At 43.9% G+C, this 18810-nt stretch overlaps 1 protein-coding gene across 5 annotated transcripts in view; it reads right to left on the bottom strand.

Annotated features, from left to right (window-relative positions):
* Positions 1-18810, bottom strand: part of Snx24 (sorting nexin 24) — a 153024-nt gene that overhangs the window by 68114 nt on the left and 66100 nt on the right. Inside the window, exon 1 of one of the 5 annotated variants that reach the window (XM_076555248.1) lies at positions 16630-16828. The exons of 3 other annotated variants lie outside the window; for them this stretch is intronic. Coding sequence is in view for 1 of the 2 variants with exons in the window: in XM_006987486.4 (XP_006987548.1) it covers positions 14653-14754 (102 nt within the window). In the remaining variant the exon portion in view is untranslated. Of the gene's footprint in view, positions 1-14652; positions 15408-16629; positions 16829-18810 lie in introns of those variants that run through there. One more of the 5 variants, XM_006987486.4, reaches the window with a different exon arrangement.

Genomic DNA, 18810 nt, shown 5'->3' with positions numbered 1-18810 from the left:
AGTCTTAAGGAACTACTTAAGGTCAGGATTGTCTTACACAGGAGCTCTGAGATACACGTGATTAACAAGTATCTGCTAAGAATATGACTTTTATTTATATTGTTATGCAGACACATATATTCAATACTTGTTTATTCAGAACAAAATTTACCAAAAATTAACTCAAGTCTTGTGGTCAATATAATCACCTCCATGCTCCCCCACCCTGAGTTCTGGGAACTGTACCCTGGGCCCTGCACAGGCAGTACAACCACTCCATCACTGAGCCCAAGATTTCATTCTTGAGTAGCCATAAAATAAGAAAGGAGAATGCCATTTCACCACGAAATGTTCAATCTCTGAAAGATCACACATTGTGTGCCTGCTATGAACTATGATCTTAATAGGGTATAAAGGCATAATACATACAATTTTAGGAGAGGCTCTAGGTGGAAAGAATTATTATATTTGATGACTGAATTTAAAGCTAAAAAGTGGATTTTCCCCCTATATTTAATTTTAAATCATATTTTCTCTATTCTAAAAAGGTTGGAGCCTCCAGCTTGCCCCTGTATCATCCTGGAAGCCCCGCCCCCAAAAAACCCCATCTCCGAACAAAGAAAAGACACTAAAAAGCCCAGTTCTGGGGCTGGAGAGATGGCTCAGAGGTTAAGAGCACTGACTGATCTTCCAGAGGTCCTGAGTTCAATTCCCAGCAACCACATGGTGGCTCACAACCATCTGTAATGGGATCTAGCGCCCTCTTCTGGCCTGTAGTCATACATGCTGTATACATAATAAATAAATAAATCTTTAAAAAAAAATAAATAAAGCCCAGTTCTGCATTCTTGGAGACTATTGCAGCTTCCTCCCCTAATGCAATAATAGCCTCTGAAGTTGCCACCTAAGCACTCAGCCTTTGACCATACTTGGGCACAAACCCAACTTGTGGTGGACACATCATTATCCCTCACCTACAATCTATAAAACTTTCCTGGCCTCGCCTGGGTGTGCAACTTCTCTGAGACTGGAAAACCCGCCCTGGAGTTTCTTTGCTCAATATATGTTACACTTTTCAATTTGGCTGGATCTGGCTTACTGTGCCAGCAGAGAAACTTACTGGGGGTGGGGGTGGGGGCAGAAAACCTATTATAAAATACTAAGTGGGTAAGCTAATAGACATTATTGATTAACTGTATTGTTTTGGATGGTAAAAAGAATTTTTTCTTAAAATTTTTAAACTTTTAAATTTTAATTAAAATTCAGATAAAATAAACCATGCTCTTAAAAAAAATCCCTAAAGGATTGCCATAATCCAATGTTTATATTTGTGTGTATTTAATGCCCGACTGTATTTATCTATATGGGAGGCTGGTGGGCATATCAATATAATTCTTTCAGGAGAAAATTCCTGACAGCAAATAGGACAAAACACAAACAATGATTAGAAAGGTTGTGGTAAGAGACAAAAGAAGTCCAACTTTGTTGAGCTGAGACCATGGAAAGAATCTGTGCAGTGGTCTCAATGAGAATGCTGCCCCCCCCCCCACTCATGTGTTTGAATACTTGGTCCACGGTGGTGGCTGTTTGGGAAGGATTAGGAGGTGTGGCCTTGGTGAAGGAGGTGTGCCGCTGGGAGTGGGCTCTGAAGTTTCAAAAGACGCCTGCGGTGTCCAGTGTGCTCTCTCGGCCTCACGGTTATGGATCAAGATGTGAGGTCTCCGCTGTTCCTGCTCCCATGCCTTTGTTCCTCCAACATGGACTCTAATCCTCTGAAGCTGTAAGCCCAGGAAAATACCTTTTGATGTTGCTGTGGTCATGGTCTTTTGTCTACTTAATAGAAAATAAACTGAGGTGGTTGGCCAGACCCATGTAAAGGATAAGCCAAGGACAGCCACATCTATCCACCTGACTTTTTTTTTTTAATTACAAAAACAACAAAGTATTGCTAATATACACTATAGCTCTAGCTGTCAACTTGACACACCTGGGAAGAGGAACCCTCAATTAAATGACAGCCTCCATCAGATGGCCTTTGAGCATGTCTCTGAGGGCAGTTTCTTTTTTTTTTTTTTTCTTTTGGTTTTTTTGAGACAGGGTTTCTCTGTGTAGCTTTGCGCCTTTCCTGGAACTCACTTGGTAGCCCAGGATGGCCTCGAACTCACAGAGATCCACCTGGCTCTGCCTCCCAAGTGCTGGGATTAAAGGTGTGCACCACGACCGCCCAGCTGAGGGCATTTTCTTAATTGCTGAATAATACACTTTGGGTGATGCCATCCCTAGACAGGTGGGCCTGGGCTGAATGTCAGCCTAGAAGCAAGCCAGTAAGCAGCTTTTCTCCATTGTCTCTGCCCTGAGTTCCTGTCCTGGCTTCCCTTGGTGATGAACTATAACCTGTAAGCCACATAAACCCTCTCCTCTTCAAACTGCTTTATCTTGACAGAAGAGGAGCATGCCAGGGCAGGTCATATTTGGGGAAAACGCAGGAATGAAGATCAGGGTGCCTCAACTTCTTCACCACACCAAGTGCCAGAGTCCACAGAAGATGCTATTGTCAAGTGCCATCAGTGCTGATATTGGGTGATCTTTAGCCAATCCCATTCCTGCCAAATCTGCCAAGTGTGAAGTGAGGTGCTATTTTCAGGCATGCAGGGGTGCACAAGTTATCACGAATACTTTCAAGAATCTTCTAAAGATGCGATTTTAAAAACACCAAAGAAAAGGGGGGAGGGGGACACCTGATCTAAAATAAAACAGGAGAAAAATCCTAAAATAAGAATGTTGAGCCGGGCGGTAGTGGCGCACGCCTTTAATCCCAGCACTCGGGAGGCAGAGCCAGGCGGATCTCTGTGAGTTCGAGGCCAGCCTGGGCTACCAAGTGAGTTCCAGGAAAGGCACAAAGCTATACAGAGAAACCCTGTCTCGAAAAACCAAAAAAAAAAAAAAAAAAAAAAAAAAAAGAATGTTGAAGCCTAAAAAGCATGCATATTCAAATAAGAAGGCAAAAGACTTTAGCCCTCAACCAAGAAAATGGGGATGATTAATGCTAATTCAAACATTAGATCCTAGTGATAATGCCAGAGAATTTGCCATTCTCTGTTAAGGAAGATGGGGGTGGCCTTCAAATTTATGCTAGATATGATAGCTCATGTTTATAATAGTCCAAGCATACAGGAGGCTGAGCCAGAAGTGAGGACAGCCTGGTCTACATTATGAGTTTCAAATTAGCCTGGGCTACAGAGTGAAACTGTCTCAAGCCTCTACAGAGACAACCAAACCCAGATAGTGGGAACTCACGAACTTTAGACCAACAGCTGTGGAGTCTTCGTGGGACTGGACCAGGCCCTCTGCATAAGCGAGACAGTTGTGTAGCTTGATCTGTTTAAGGGGTCCCCTGGCAGTGAGATCAGGATCCGTCCCTGGTGCATGAGCTGGCTTTCTGGAGCCCAGTGCCTATAGTGGGACATCTTCCACCGCACTGATGCAGGGAGAGGGGCTGGGACCTGCCTCACCTGAATGTACCAGGCTCTGCTGACTCCCCATGGGAGGCCTTACCTTTTCAGAGAAGGGAATGGGGGGTGGGTTGGGGGGTGGAAGGCTGGGGGCAGGGTGGGAGGAGAGAAGGGGGTTTCTGTGAATGGTATGTAAAATGAATAAAAAATTTCTTAATAGAAAAAAAAGCTGCCAGATGCGGGAAAACAAAGAGTTTTTCAAGCACTAAGTATATATATATATGTGTGTGTGTGTGTATATATACATATATATGTATATATATTATACATATATGCTAATTTTCTTTGAAATTACAATTTTCTTTAAATCTCTTGATTTAAAGAAATTTTTTTTTTACTTTGCGGAAAATGGCTCAGTGGGTAAAGGAGCCTGATGCACACACCGGTGACCTGTTTGATCCCCAGAACCCACGTGAAAGCGGAAGGAGTAGGTGAACCCCACAGAGCAGTCCTCTACACAACACACATGGCCAAAGACATGCATGAGTGCAGGAATGCACACACAGACACAATAATAAGTCAAAATTTTAAATGAAAAATGCTTTATGAATTAGGCTCATCTTCATGGCAAAAGCCGAGTGTGGAAGAGAAGGAAACACATGGACAGCATGAGCTAAGTTCACCCTGCACAGTGCCTAGGAGTCAGTAGAGACTTGAACATTGAGCTAGCAAGACATGAAGAGGGACATGAGTTACGGAGAGTTGTGACGCTTCAGCTCCCGGTTTTCTGGGGCCCTGGGCACATCTTATTTTTCTTCTGCACATATTTTGCTTTCAGACATCATAATAATGGTGCTAGTTAGGTCAGACGTCTGAAATGCTTCCATAGAGACAGAACGAAAGATTTTTCTTGAGTCTATTGATATTTGTGGGACTGCCAGATTATATGTATTTTCACAACTTCAAGTTTTCTATCTTAAACCCTAGTGGTGATTTTAGCGGCTGCCTTTTGACTGATTATTTGATTATGAAAGTCTTCGTTTTTCTTCTTCTTTTAGATCACATCACCAGTATGACACAAAACCAATCAATCAATTCAGTGAGGGAAAAAACGCATCCAAACCCGTCAGGTCACACGCATTATTGCCTACATAGTTTTTCATTAGCTTCAATATCATGTGACTTGGACTTAGATACTCAATACAATATGAATGCTGCTCAGGCCTTGCTTGCTTGAGCTGTGCTAATAAATCACATTTGTTAAACAATGAGCCATTCCAGAAGAGAGTCACTCTATGAACCTTTCCATTCTCCTTGAGGATCTACTTGGAAAGAATGAAAATAAATTTTATCTTCCCTACTCACCATTTGGGCAAACCTCTAAATAACAATGACACAGTCTCTTCACTAATGACATAAGAATGACAAAACAGTACTCTTGACAGAGCATGCTACAGAACACATGCCTTGGCCATTGCAAGACACTCTGCAAGAACAGGGAAAAATTATTGCTAATTATGAAGAGGCAGACCAAATCCCCTGAAAGGAAGCAGAAAACAGTTTCCATGGGCTTCTAAAGACAACCTGTCTCAGGCACTGCTTATGTGGCTGAAATAGCTTGTCACACAGAGAAATAAGAATCCATCTTTCTTCTCACAAACTACTTAGCTATAGATTGTATCCCCTAAGACCCATGGCTTGTGTACGGGGTGGGGGGGGGGGTTGAGGGGATGGGGGTGGGGGCGAGAACAAATCTTTCAGTTGCTTCCAAAACCTTCCAGAACCTGCAGCTTTACCCACTGAACCTTGTTACCACATCGACCTGCTTCCTCAATCCTCCCCACCCTACTGGACACGGCCTGTGCAGAGCTGGCTCATCCTTCAGGCTTCCACTCCCTAGGCCAAGATGGACTTGTTACCTGTCCTGACAGCATACAAGTTCAATTCCTCCTCCCTTGCAGAGCTTGCAGGAGCCCCCGGCTTTGCTGTCTTCTACGTTTCCCCAAAACAAGAGCATCTACATGGCGGTTAGACCCTGTGAAGTGTAGTCACAATCTCTAATTCTCAGCATTACCAAATCTACTCTCACGGACCGGTAAGACAGATTGTATGTGCCGAATAAGTGAGATGTAATGTTTTAGGATTTTTGTTCAGGGAAAATTTTCAAGAGGAACCTATAGTGGTGTGTTGAGAAAGTCTCTGTAGTACCAACTCAAAAGAGTTGGTAATGCCATCTGTAATACCATCTGTGGTACCAACTCAGAGAGCCAGGAAAATATTTACCCATGCCATTATGTCGACCATAATATAAATAAAAAGACAACAATAACAACAATGACAAAAATGTCACAAGGCTGCTTGGGGGGGGCAGGGTCTCTAATGACTATAATTTTCTCTAAAATGTACATTTGTGCCAGAGCACCTATTATTCTTATTATCAGGAAATAGGTAATAAAATTCCTGCCTTTTCAACTTAAACCAACATAAAAGTAATAAATGACAATTACTCATTCAAGAAAAAAATTTGAGACAGGTTCTAACTATGCAGCCCAACCTGGCCTCAAAATCGTAATCCTCCTGCTTTAGCCTTCTAAGTTCTGAGATACTCGTGTAACACCCTATCATGCTTCAATTATTGCTTTTGAATATACCTACGCATTGCTTATTTATTCATTCATTTTTATCGTATTTATTCATGTATTCATTTCCACAGATAATGACTGAGCTATGCCCAGGCATCTTACCCTGTCACAACAGAAGCGGAGGCTAACACGCGTTATGAATTGCTTCGGTTACATTTTAGTATTTAATTTCTAGTGAGCACCGTGAAAGCTAAGACTATGGGGTGGCTAGAAAGGAAGTCCAACAGAACTACATGAAAGAAAAGACCTCCTAGGTTCAATCGCCAGCAGAGCTAACCCTGGGGAAATGACTACATCACCAAAATCAATATACAGATCCAAAGCAACCCATCGAAATCCATGGCACTCCTTACAGAACTACACAACCCTACAATTTATATGGAAGCACAGAAGACCACGATAGCCAAAGCAACAATACCTGACCTCAAACGATACTACAGAGCCATGGGACAAGAAAAGCACAGGACTGTCACAGACATAGATATGCAGACTGGTGGAATAGAACGGAGGTCCTAGAAACCAACCCACACAGCTACAGGCATCTAATTTACCAAAGATGCCAAAAACATACATTGGGAGAAAGACAAGTCACTTTGACAAACAGTTGCTGGTGAAATTGGATATCCACATCTAGGAGACTGGAACTGAATACACATCTCTTACCCCAGGTTAAAAACAAACAAACAAACAAAAAAAACCCACAAGTCAAGGACTGAAGAAATAGCTCGGTGGTTAAGAGCATGCGCTGGGGGTTAGGAATTTAGCTCAGTGGTAGAGCGCTTGCCTAGCAAGTGCAAGGCCCTGGGTTTGATCCTCAGCTCTGGAGGGGAAAAAAAAAAAAGAGTATGCGCTCATCTTCCAAAGGAACCCTGTTCAGTTCCCGGCACCCACTTCTGGCAGCTGACCTCATTTTCAGATCTCGCATAACTCATCACTATCTGGATAAAATGAGGTTTGTCAACATTCTTTCCAAAAAAAAAAAAAACAACAAATCTAGGACTCAATAAAATACTACTATTAAAATATTAATGAGTAGATGATATCCCCCAAATCCACTCTCCAGGTAGTTTAAAATAACCCAAGTTTCCCACAGCACCAGTGTAAAGAGTTAGTTTTAATGCCAGCCTAGGACGGAAAACCAGTTTTGCCCCAACTGTGTACAAACAGCAGGACTGACATCATCCCACTGTGGATCTGTCGTTCAGGACAGTGGTTAAGCTGTATTTCTTGGGTCACACTGCCTGGGATCCAACTGTGTGTGTCTTTCTCTACTTTATTCCGGCCTCTAACATACAATGTGAAGCAAGTTATTTCACCTTGACAGCCCTCGGCGTCCTCACGTACAACCTGGGACTTAGGATGGTTTGGTCACCTAGGTTGGGTTTGGGGGTTAAGTGAGACTATCCACATAATGACATCACACAGTCTTGCTTTTTAGTAAGACTTCTCAATAATGATGCCTATCTAGGTCATTACCTTAGGTAACGGCTGGTAAAAATCTTTCTTAGGGAGGTTCCTGGAGAGGGAAAAAGGTGGCCTCCATGTAACAGTAACTCAGCTGCCACATCTCCTCATCTCTGCCTCCACCACCACAGAAGCTGACCCCAGAGTGTGCACACAGGGAGTGTGTATTCACCTTCTGTCAAAGCCCATTCAAAATTAAAACACTTGGTCATTCCACTGACTCACGTCACACCCCTGGATTTTAGCTTAGGATTTAGTACCTGTAATAAATGTTTTAGAAAGTGTTTGCTGGCCCATGATGCCCTGGGAGTCAAATAAAATCTTTGGGTCTTCAACAGGTGACCCTCAGACCTGAGATCAGAAAACGTTCTGTGAAAATGTCATGATGCTGCCAATGCCTTAAACAGCACCTGGCACCAAGGCAGGTTGGTGGGGAATTGGTAGCAGGTACTAAAGTTTGGATCTTAACTATTCTTTTTGTATGTTTTTTTTTTTTTTTTGGTTTTTTGTTTTGTTTTTCGAGACAGAGTTTCTCTGTGTGGCTTTGGCACCTTTCCTGGAACTCACTCTGTAGCCCAGGCTGCCTTGAACTCAGAGATCCGCCTGCCTCTGCCTCCCTATGCTAGGATTAAAGGCGTGCACCACCACCGCCCAGCTGGATCTTTACTTTTCTACAAAAGCCTGTATGTTAATGCTTTAGGCCCCAGCTTGGTCCTATTGGTGTGTGTGTGTGTGTGTGTGTGTGTGTGTGTGTGTGTGTGTGTGTGTGTGTGTGTGTGTGTGTGATAGAATCTTTTGTTTGTTTGTTTGTTTGTGGGTTTTTTGTTTGTTTTTTTGAGACAAGGTTTCTCTGTGTAGCTTTGGAGCCTGACTTGGAACTCACTCTGTAGACCAGGCTGGCCTCTAACTCACAGAGATCTGCCTGCCTCTGCCTCCCAAGAGTGCATGGGATTAAAGGTATGAGCCACCACAGCCTGGCTTGTGAGACAGAATCTTAACAGGTGTGTGTGTGTGTGTGTGTGTGTGTGTGTGTGTGTGTGTGTGTGTGTGAGAGAGAGAGAGAGAGAGAGAGAGAGAGAGAGAGAGAGAGAGAGAGAGAGAGAAGAGAGAGAAAGAGAGAGAGAGAGAGAGAATCTTAACTGATGGGCCCTATGTGAAGTCCTCTGGTCACAGAGGTTGTGTCTCTGAAGGAACATAGCTCAGTCCCTCCTCTTCTCTCTTTGCTTTCTAGGCATCAGAAGGTAAACATCTCTGCTACACTATTCGCTCTTTGCCATGATTTTCTGCCTTCCATTGCCCAAAAGCAATAAATAGATCCAAGTGACTATGCACTGGATCCTTCCAAACTAAGAGTCAAAATGCCCTCCCACTTCATGGGCTGATTACTTCATGGGGGTTGTTACAGTACCAGGAAGCTAGCTACCACAGGAAGACAAACTGCAAATAACAAGAAAAAGCCTCGTTCCAGCCCAGCAATCTTACAGTAAAGAGTAAAATGAGTTATTTTTGTGAGCAAGAAAACTGACTATGTGAGGCATGCAGAGGCAGATTACGCAGTATAGCTTGTTTCTTATGCCAGTGTAAAGTCCAGGTGGTAACAAGATCATCAGAAGTGTACCGTGGGCTGGAGAGATGGCTCAGAGTTTGGGCACCAGCTCTCTTGCAGAGAATCTGGGTTAGGTTCCCAGCACCCACACGGTGGCTCACAGCTGTCTGGAACTCCAGTTCTAGAGGGTATGATACCCTTTTCTGTACTTCATGAGCATTGCACATATGTGTGCATTTACATACATACTTCATGAGTACTGCAAAGACATGTGCAAAACACCCATATACATCAAATTAAAAAAAAAAAAGAAAACATGTACTGGTCAGGAGAATCTAAAATCCGTGTAAGGCACTTTGAAACAAGACCTCTTATTAAAAGGCAACTCCCAGACTTAATCTTACTCAGAAAGAAACTACACGAAGCTGTGGAAAGAAGAGCGGTCCAGAGTCGGGCACCACTGGCACCCACATGTGCCATCCTGCTGTGCCTCTGAGCCTGTCTTGTCTCCTTGCAGTAACACATCTGACATCGTAGGGCAGGTGGCAGAACAGACCGATAAGATAAGGTGCTTAAAGCACCTGAACACAGACAGGCACACGCCTAATTCTCAGTTCACTCTAGAATCCTTTGGGATAGGACATCTACGTGGAGCCGAAGGTGATTCACAGTTCTGATTTTTCTGAATATCCTCAAGGTGGATGATGTGTTCCGTCTATTTCTGAACAGCAACAGCCTCACTAAAACCATCCCAATTCCAAAGATCAAAACTTTGAGGGAGGACAGAATGCAGGTAATGGACATGAGCTATGCAAGAGGAGATAAAGCTAATTAAGTTTTTAGTTTTTACTGTCATGATTTTTTAATTTTCAGTGGTGGATATATGCACAAAGATACATTCCACAGTGAAAGTGTGAAATCCACTATGAGACTCCAGGGCTTCAGAATAGCTATTCTAACAGTGCAGAAGTTTAAACTCTGATTAAGTTTGGTATCTGATGTTTTTTATTTGCAATTTTTTCTTTTGGGGGGGGGCTTTTCAAGGCCCCTCTTGCCCAGGTTTCTGGTGATGGGAAATCGGCTTCTGTGTTGTGAACATGTGTTACAAAGCATGTATTGGTAGCTATGAAGTGTCCTCTCACAGGAAGACACAACGCTCTTGAAGATCATAGAATGGTTAGCTTCCTTCAAAACTCAGAGATCTTAACTGCCTTAGGAGAAAATGTTTATCAAGTCACTTCATTTAATAAGTGTTGCACTAGAATAATGGTGATTATATCCTCTTCTCCACATATTTTTTTTTTAGCATCTAGTGTGTGCTGGACCCCAGCCAAAGGGTCTGCAGTCAATCCTTACAGTGGCAAAGCCAGGTCCAGTGATGTACATCTCTAACACCAACACACACTCGGGAGGCTGAGGCAGAAGGATGGTTGGCGGTTTAAACAAGAATGGCCCCCTTAGGCTCATATATTTGAACCCTTGGTCCCCCATTGGTAGAACGGTTTAGGAACGATTAGGAGGTGTGGCCTTGTTGGGGAAGGTGTGTGTCACCTTTGACGTTTCAAAAGCCCAATATTTTCCTTTCTCTCCTGCTCCTTACCTCCCCACCCCGTCAGCTGGGTGCTTATGGAGCAGATGGAAGCTCTTAGCTACAGCTACAGCACCATGCCTGCCTGCTGCCAAGCTCCCTGACACGATGGTCATGGGCTAACCCTCTAAAACTGTAAGCAAGCAATCAATTAAATGCTTTTGTAAGTTGCCTTGGTCATGGCGTCTCTTCACGGCAATAGAACAGTAACTAAGACAGACAGAAATTTCAAAGTGAGCCTGAGTCTCCTCCAAAATAATACAATTTTAAAGAAGGGCAGCGGCAGAATGCTATCTTCACAGAATTTTATGTGCTAGCACAGGAGACAGGAACAGATATAAAAAAGGAAGTAATTTATCAATTGACTCTTAGGAAGTGGCTCCCTGGAATGAGGGATGAATATGGAGCCAGGAAAAAGAGACTGGGCGTGCTGGGGACAGGTGGCAATTTCCAACAGAACGGTCCGAGTGACTAGCACTGAAGATGCACGTGCAGAAAGAGGACACATCCCAGAACACACAGAAACGACCCACTGGTTTGTGTTGGGTTTAAATGAACCCACTAAAAACAAACACACCCCGCACTGTCCCACTGCTTATCCTAAATCTATTTATAAAAATTCACAGCTAAACTTCTGTATCAAAGCAATTATTACTTCCAGATCTCTATGGCCAGGGCCAGTGGCAAAGGGTCTGGGAGAGGAGTCGGGTTTCTAATGAGCTGGGTCTCCACATGAATCACTGTCATTCTTCATGTAGAATCAGCATTTCTAAACCCATGTGCAAGGAGCTGCCCCAGGAACAGAGGAAAAGGCCACTCCACGCGCTTCTTGTATTGATTTCTCTTACCCCAAACAAAGAGATTCTCCTAGTTACATGATATATCATAATCACTTAATTTGTCTGACTGCTTTAAAAAAGAACAATGGATTCAGGAAAAGGTGTTGACTTGCAGAAATATAATCATTTTGAGGGCTTTTTGCTCTCCGCACGGGCTGCTTACTCTTAGTAACACGCCATATTGAGTCTCTAGAGAATGGAACATGCAAAGCTCTAATTCAGGCGTTCCCAGGAGGCCATGGGGATTCTAAAGCAGACAACTAAGGAGAAGTCAGACAACGTTTAAGTGCAGCAGGCTGGCCCTGCTCTGCAAGCCGTGCCCCTCAGCTTAGTGTATTAGACACTCACATCCGATCTCCTAGCCCACCTGCGCATAACGGATGTTTTTTTCTTTTCTGCACAAACAGAGACAGGATAGTAGAGGAACTCCTGGCAAGCATTTTTCCGTGAACCAGTGCATACAGGTTTAAAGGAAACTTTGGGACAAAGTCTTTTTGTAGACAAGAATGGTTCACAGAATATGGAACGAATGCCTCTAGCCATGATTTGCTCTCTACATGGCCAGAGGGAGTTCTGCTCCTCAGGAGAGCTTTGCCAAGACTGGCTTTTCTAAGACTAAAATTACAATATAATCCTAACAGAGGCCCCCCCACCCCCCACCCCACAAAAAAAGGACAAACAAGAAACATTTCCCAAGAAGTAAGCTGCCTGGCTCTCGGGGACAGTACATCCAATTGAAATGTAGTTGTTGGTTGGATACAGAGGTTTTATCTGTTCTATCACATGGCTTTTCAGGAGACAAACCACAAGAGTACATTACTCGTGAAAAATAAAACAGGGTGGCTGCAAGGATGGTTCAGTTGGTAAAGCACTTGTCTTTCAAGCACGAGGACCTGAGTTCGATCCCTGGCACCCACAAAAAAAGGATGGCAAGGCTTACAATCCCAGTGCTGAGAGGTGACGACAGGAGACTGACCAGCCAGCCTGGCATAACTGGTGAGCTGCAGGCAGTTATGAGAGTCAGTCCTAAAGAAGGTACATGGTGGCCCTGGGCATGACACCTGAGGCCACCTTCTGGTCTCCACATGTACATGTGCTCATGTGTATGTGTACTTCCACACAAGTGTACAGGCACGCACACACACACAGACACACACACAATCACACTCTAATTGAACACAAAGCATAAAAGGGTGATGTAGTTATTTCTATAATTTGTAGTCATATAATATGCTAATATTATATATTGTTTATTGCACATAGTACCAAGCTAAAATTAAAATAGGACTTCCCATTTTTCATATTTGTAAGAAACGTGTGCTGGCTAGGCTTATGTCCACTTGACACAAACTAGAGCGGTCTGAAAGGAGAAAACCTCAGTGAAGAAGAGGCCCCCATAAGATCCAGCTGTGAGGCATTTTCTTAATTAGTGATGTTTGTATGGGAGAGGGTCCAGCCCGTGGTGGGTGGTGTCATCCCTGGGCTGCTGGTCCTGGGTGCTATAAGAAAGCAGGCTGAGCAAGCCATGAGGAGCAAGCCAGTAAGTAGCACCCCTCCTTGGCCTCTGCATCAGCTCCTCCCTCCAGGTTCCCATCCTGTTTGAGTTCCTGTCCTGACTTCCTTCGATGATGAACAGTGATGTGGAAGTGTAAGATGAATAAGCCCTTTCCTCCTCAGCTTGCTTTACAGCCTTGGTGTTTCATTGCAACAAGAGAAACCCTAATTAAGAAGACAAAAATATTATTTATTTATTTATTTATTTATTTATTTATTTATTTATTTATTTATTTTTTTGAGACAGGGTTTCTTTATGTATCGGCCCTGGCTGTCCTGGAACTCACTCTGTAGACCAGGCTGGCCTTGAACTCACAGAGATCCGCCTGCCACTGCCTCTCGAGTGCTGGGATTAAAGGTGTAGACCACCACCACCACTCAGCTGACACAACTATTTTTTAAAAAGCACATTTCAGTGACAAAAATTATAAACATTTCAATGTTTTAAGGAAGGATTAGTAACAGCATGTTTATGTTTTACAAGATTTATTAACTTGAAATGATACTGTTAATTATGCTAAAATTAAAAAGAAAAAAAAAAAGCTGGGCAGGCTAGCACGTGCCTGTAATTCCGGCCATCAGGAAATTAAGACACTGCAGGTTCAAAGGCGGCTGGACTTCACTGCAAAATCCTCCCAAGCATAACAAAACGGAAGCAGCAGCTACTAGAAGAGCGACTCCTAATTTAGTAAGAGCGTGTGCTGACGGCACCTGTACACAGGCTCATTCATGCATCCTTTGTAAGAAAGAACTGGGGGTGGAGAGCGGGAGGGCAAATGTCTTTAAAGAACCATGTGAGGTGGTTTTCCCCCTCCTCTGTCTTTCCTTTCTTCTCCTCCTTTTCAAGCTTTTTCTTCTTGTTTCTACACACAGAATATATAACACACACAAACCTTTTTGACTGAAAATGACTATTTAAAAAAAAAAAACAGCTACGAATCATCAATCACAAACACCACCTCCCTCTTTAACACTTATTAGGGAAAAATCACTTCTTAGCTCTATGCTGTGTGTCATCTATAACATGAGGGGAGTGACCAAGTACTTCTTTACATCTTAATAGTTTACTGAAGTATAACATGTAAGTATTGCTCTGCCGGATATACTTGTTCCAAATCTGCTCTGAAGTAGAGACTGTAATCATGTGCGCATATTCTGTAGCAGTCTGCATAGTGCATAGACAATCCAATGCCAATTCCTCCATAACTAGATGTCTTAGTTAGGGTTTCTCTTGCTGTGAAGAGACACCATGACCAAGAAAACTATCATAAAGGAAAACATTTAATAGAGCCTGGCTTGGTTTCAGGGGTTTAGCCCATTATTACCAGGGTGAGTAGCATGGTGGCATGCAGGCAGACATGGTGCTGGAGAAGGAGCTGAGAGGTTTACATCTTGATCCACAGGCCGCACAAGATTGTGTGCCACACTGGATGTAGCTTCAGCATATGAGACCTCAAAGCTCACTGCCACAGTGACACGCTTCCTCCAACAAGGCCACCTCCTAATAGTGCCACTCTCTATGGGCCAAGCATTCAAACACGCGGTCTACGGGGGGCCATTCCTGTTCAAACCATCAAAGCTTACTTACCTCACAGTTCATCCCTGCCTTCAGTAGTGGCTCCTTCCAGCTAGCTGTCTTGCTCTGGATCTCTCTTGTCAAGGAGCAGATGTAGTCCTCCAGGAAGGCCATCTCCAGCCTCCGCTCTTCCTGCCCTGCCCAACTTCCCCAACCCGTGTGACTTCTGCTGTGAAATCAGTTCAGTCTATCAAACTAATGACGTGCGTTTATCTCAGCTTGACAGTGGTGCTCGGCAAGACCCAACCACAGACACACTTTCTGTTCCCTTCTTGTTCCCCTGGCTTCTTTTTCTGACTTCTCTCTTCTCGGCCTAAAAGGAAACGCTAAAAAGCCGGCTCAAAACGACATGCCACTTGGCTTCTCTAGTTTCTGGACATTTTAAAACCTCTTACCTTGAGGGTTACATAAAATATGCCAGTGGCAAAGGTTGTAAGAAAACGCTGGCCTTCTGAAGAATGGATGGACCAGGCTAACAAGCCACCATTAAAAAGATTCAGCTCCTTTTGAAGGCATTTTTTTTTTTTCTGAAGTTCCTATAACCTTGCACATGAGAAGAGCTCCCTGGACCCCACACAAGTGACCTGAAGAGCCAGGGTCTGAGCTGGGGAAAATCTAGTGTGTGGAAGGCCACCTGACCTTGTCTCTTGCCCTTTGACCCTCTGACAGGTGAAGAAGATGTGACAGTATTTTTTGGTTTTTATTCAGTTAAGATTATGACATCACTTTCCTAATACCTAAACAACCTCAAAAAGTTAACACATTGTTACATCTCTCTAATACGCTTCCTGAAATACAGGGAAATTAAATGGCTAATTTATCTGTCCACAAAAAAAAAAAAAAAAAAAAAACAGTATAACCAATACCACAGAAACAAACCTAACATCTCCCTAGCTGTTCTTCTGCTCAGGGTTTCTTCCTGGTTGCAAGGTACGACCCCCAAATGAGCTGTGCACCTTTCTTTTTTTTTTAATTCAAAGATATTTCCACTTCATTAACACAATTCCTTATTTTCTACTTCTTTGTTAGTACCAAGGAGAAATTCCAGGCTTTAAGATTCAAATGACTTCTCCCAAAATCAGAGCTGGACTCTCTCCACTCCGGGTGCCGATTTACATGAAATCTCTGGTAGTTTCTCTGCCTCCACAGAACGTGGGTGCCACTGCACATCAGACCCACGTTTGCCTCTCCGCACAAACAGTCCAAAACAGTTTTCCTGATCTGTTTCAACCTGAAGTGTTGTCAATATATGGATTGTCTTGCTTTCTAATTCAGTGAAAAATCTAGTTTTCCATTAGTCTCTGCCTTTCTAATTTTCGATACAGCCTTACTAAATGTAATTATTAAAGGCAGATTCAAGAAAGCAATTACTGAGCTACTGGTTTGTATCTCTGAAGTCTTAATAAGTGGCAAAAAGTTGTAATTGCCCTGAGTATAAAATAAATTTTTCTATAGATCAGACATATACACCCTTGACTTTGTACATGGAGAAACGTACTGGGAACAACAGCACAGAGCCTTAACCGAATTTCAGTTCTATCCACAGGCGGTGCTGGGTGGTGCACAGTAGGGAACTACATTCCAGAAAGACCACACTGCTCGTTCTTCAGGACTCTGTGGCTTTGGTAAACACCTAGCTTCTCCGAAACACCTTTTCCCTCCCATCTGAACATATGTCAGGAAATTAAATTAGACATTTAGTATGCACTCATCCAGCTCTCAAACTCTACGAACTCTTTACTAAATTCCTAATAAACACAGTGCCAGGCTCTGCATTAGACATAGACTGAGTAATTCTAATCTACAACTTTAAGAGACTTACAACTGAGTAAAGGAAGCATAATTAACTATCAAGCAATACACTCTCCGAATAACATAAATCAAGACATATTTTTCAAAGCCTAAAGAATAACTCTTAATCCTGTCAGTAGGGCATATTAGTTACTTTTCTGTTACTGTGATGAGACACCATGACCCAAGGTAACTTACAGAAAGACAGGTAGGACAGCAGACAGGCGTGGGAGCGAAAACCGGAAGCTGAGAGAGCACACCTCAGAAGAGAAAACTGCAAGTAGCAAAGAGGCGACAGACTCCAAAAGCCTGCCTCTAGTGACATCCCTTCGCAAGGCCACACCACCGGGAGCCAAGTGTCCAAATGCCTGAGCCATGAGGGACGTCTCTCATTCAAACCACCACATAGGGAGACAAGGGCTTTGAGGCCAGCGCACTCACAGAATGAACTGTGTCACCCTCCCCCCCCCCCCCCAGCCACAGGTGGAACCTCTCTCAACGTGGCTATATTTAGAGAGAGGTCCTGTAAGGGGGTAGCTAATTATGGTTGAGTAAGGCAAAAAGGGCAGAGCCCTAATTCAATGCGACAGCTGACCTCATAGGAGAAAGAAGTAATGTGTTGGCTTCTATACCAAGGAGGCTGAAGCAAGAGTATTATGAGTTTGACAAAAAAAAAAGCCCTTCACAATAATCACAAGTTTGAGACTAGACTGAACTACATAGCAAGGCTGTCTCAAAGGAAGAGGAAGAAGAGGCATCAGAGACCAAAGATGTAGCTTTTCCAGACTACAAGGACCTTTCTGACCCTTAGAAGGATAATCTTCACCGCTCTCAACAATGCCTCTTGGTTTATCAGCAACATTCCAAATAGAACCTACTGGCAGGCAAGACAGTTCAGGAGGTAACAGCACTTGCCGCGAATCCTGACGACCTGAGTTCAATCCCCAGGACCCATGTAAAGGGGGAGGAGAGAACTGACTCTACAAAGTTGTCCCCTGACCTTGATACAGGTGCCTTAGCTCATGCATTCCCACACATGCAAATAAGCAAACACACACACACACACACACACACACACACACACACACACACACACACAAATAAATAAATGCAATAACAATTTAAAGGAGCACCAGTTCTGTCTTAGGGTCATTTACTGAATATATGAATGTGGCTTTGTGATTTCTAGATTGCTGCTAATTAAATCCGAGAAGAATCCTCACCCCAACACCTAAAAACCTATAAAGAGCAAGCACATCACTACCACCAGGGCTGGGAGACATAGCCGAAAATCTGAGGCCATACCCGAGTGCGTTTCCTTCAAATCCTCTTTCTTAAATGTCTGAGAACCAAATATGAGGCCAGAAGGAGAAAGAAGGACAGAATAAGGAAGCAAACAACACACTTACTCCTTTAATTCCACCTAAAAAGTTAAAAGCCAGCATAGTGGGTTCCCAACCCATCGCCCCATGAAGCTTTACTGTGCCATTTTCTAAGGAGGTCATTGCTGAACGAGGCAGAAGCCTGGCAGAGGCAGAAGCCTGGCAGGGCCAGGGTTCTTGTGCTTCCTGTGGCAATTAGGAGCAGGCGAGTCGTTTATACTTCAGTAGAAGCCTTCTCTTTCATAGAAAATGAGGCTAGCAGCTGAAGTTGTATGGATCCCAATAACAGAGTGAGGGCTGCCTGACAAATCTTCTGTACAGCATAGAACCGGGGTGGGGGAGTGTGACAGAACATTCCATGCAAACAGAGAAGCCTACACCCCAAATCACTCCCCAGATGAGGCTGACCTGTCAGCTTCCAGACACACCACACACAGTCTGTGGACGGGGGGGAAGAGCCTGCTTCTTTACAGTGAGTCAGTAAGGGCAGAGGTGTCAGTGAGCCCGGCGACAACGTACAGAGAATTTGAGGTACAGCGCTGTGATGTAGCCCAGCAGGAGGACCCAGCACTTACAGCGCCCTAGGTTCAATTCCCAGCACCACACAGGGCCCACGGGGGCCCGTGCACCTGTAGCCTCTCTGAACACCGTTGAAAGCGCCTAGAAAGTGTGTGTGGGAAGAGAGGAAATACTTTAAGCCAGTTTTATGGGAAAGGGGGGTGGGCATGAGTGAGAACATCCAAATCAGAGGTCTCCATGAAAAAGCTAGCGGTGATCCCTCCCACCTCCACCTTAACCAGGTGGCAGCTGGGTAGGAGCCACCCGCCTCGGAGCCTTTATCGGCAACAGTTACACGTTAGCTACATAGCTGTCTGTGGCTCAGTTCTTGCTCTCTCCCAGAAGCCCGTCTGCCCCTCACGCTCCCAGCGGTGCCTCGCAGCCGAGGAGGGAGTGCCTCTAACTTGGAACTCCTCTCCCTATTCTTTTATCACTGACC

The sequence above is a fragment of the Peromyscus maniculatus genome, chromosome 19 (assembly GCF_049852395.1).
Source record: "Peromyscus maniculatus bairdii isolate BWxNUB_F1_BW_parent chromosome 19, HU_Pman_BW_mat_3.1, whole genome shotgun sequence".
Classification (NCBI taxonomy): domain Eukaryota; kingdom Metazoa; phylum Chordata; class Mammalia; order Rodentia; family Cricetidae; genus Peromyscus; species Peromyscus maniculatus.
The sequence above is the reverse complement of the archived record's forward strand: the minus strand, read 5'-3'. Positions and strand labels throughout refer to the sequence as shown.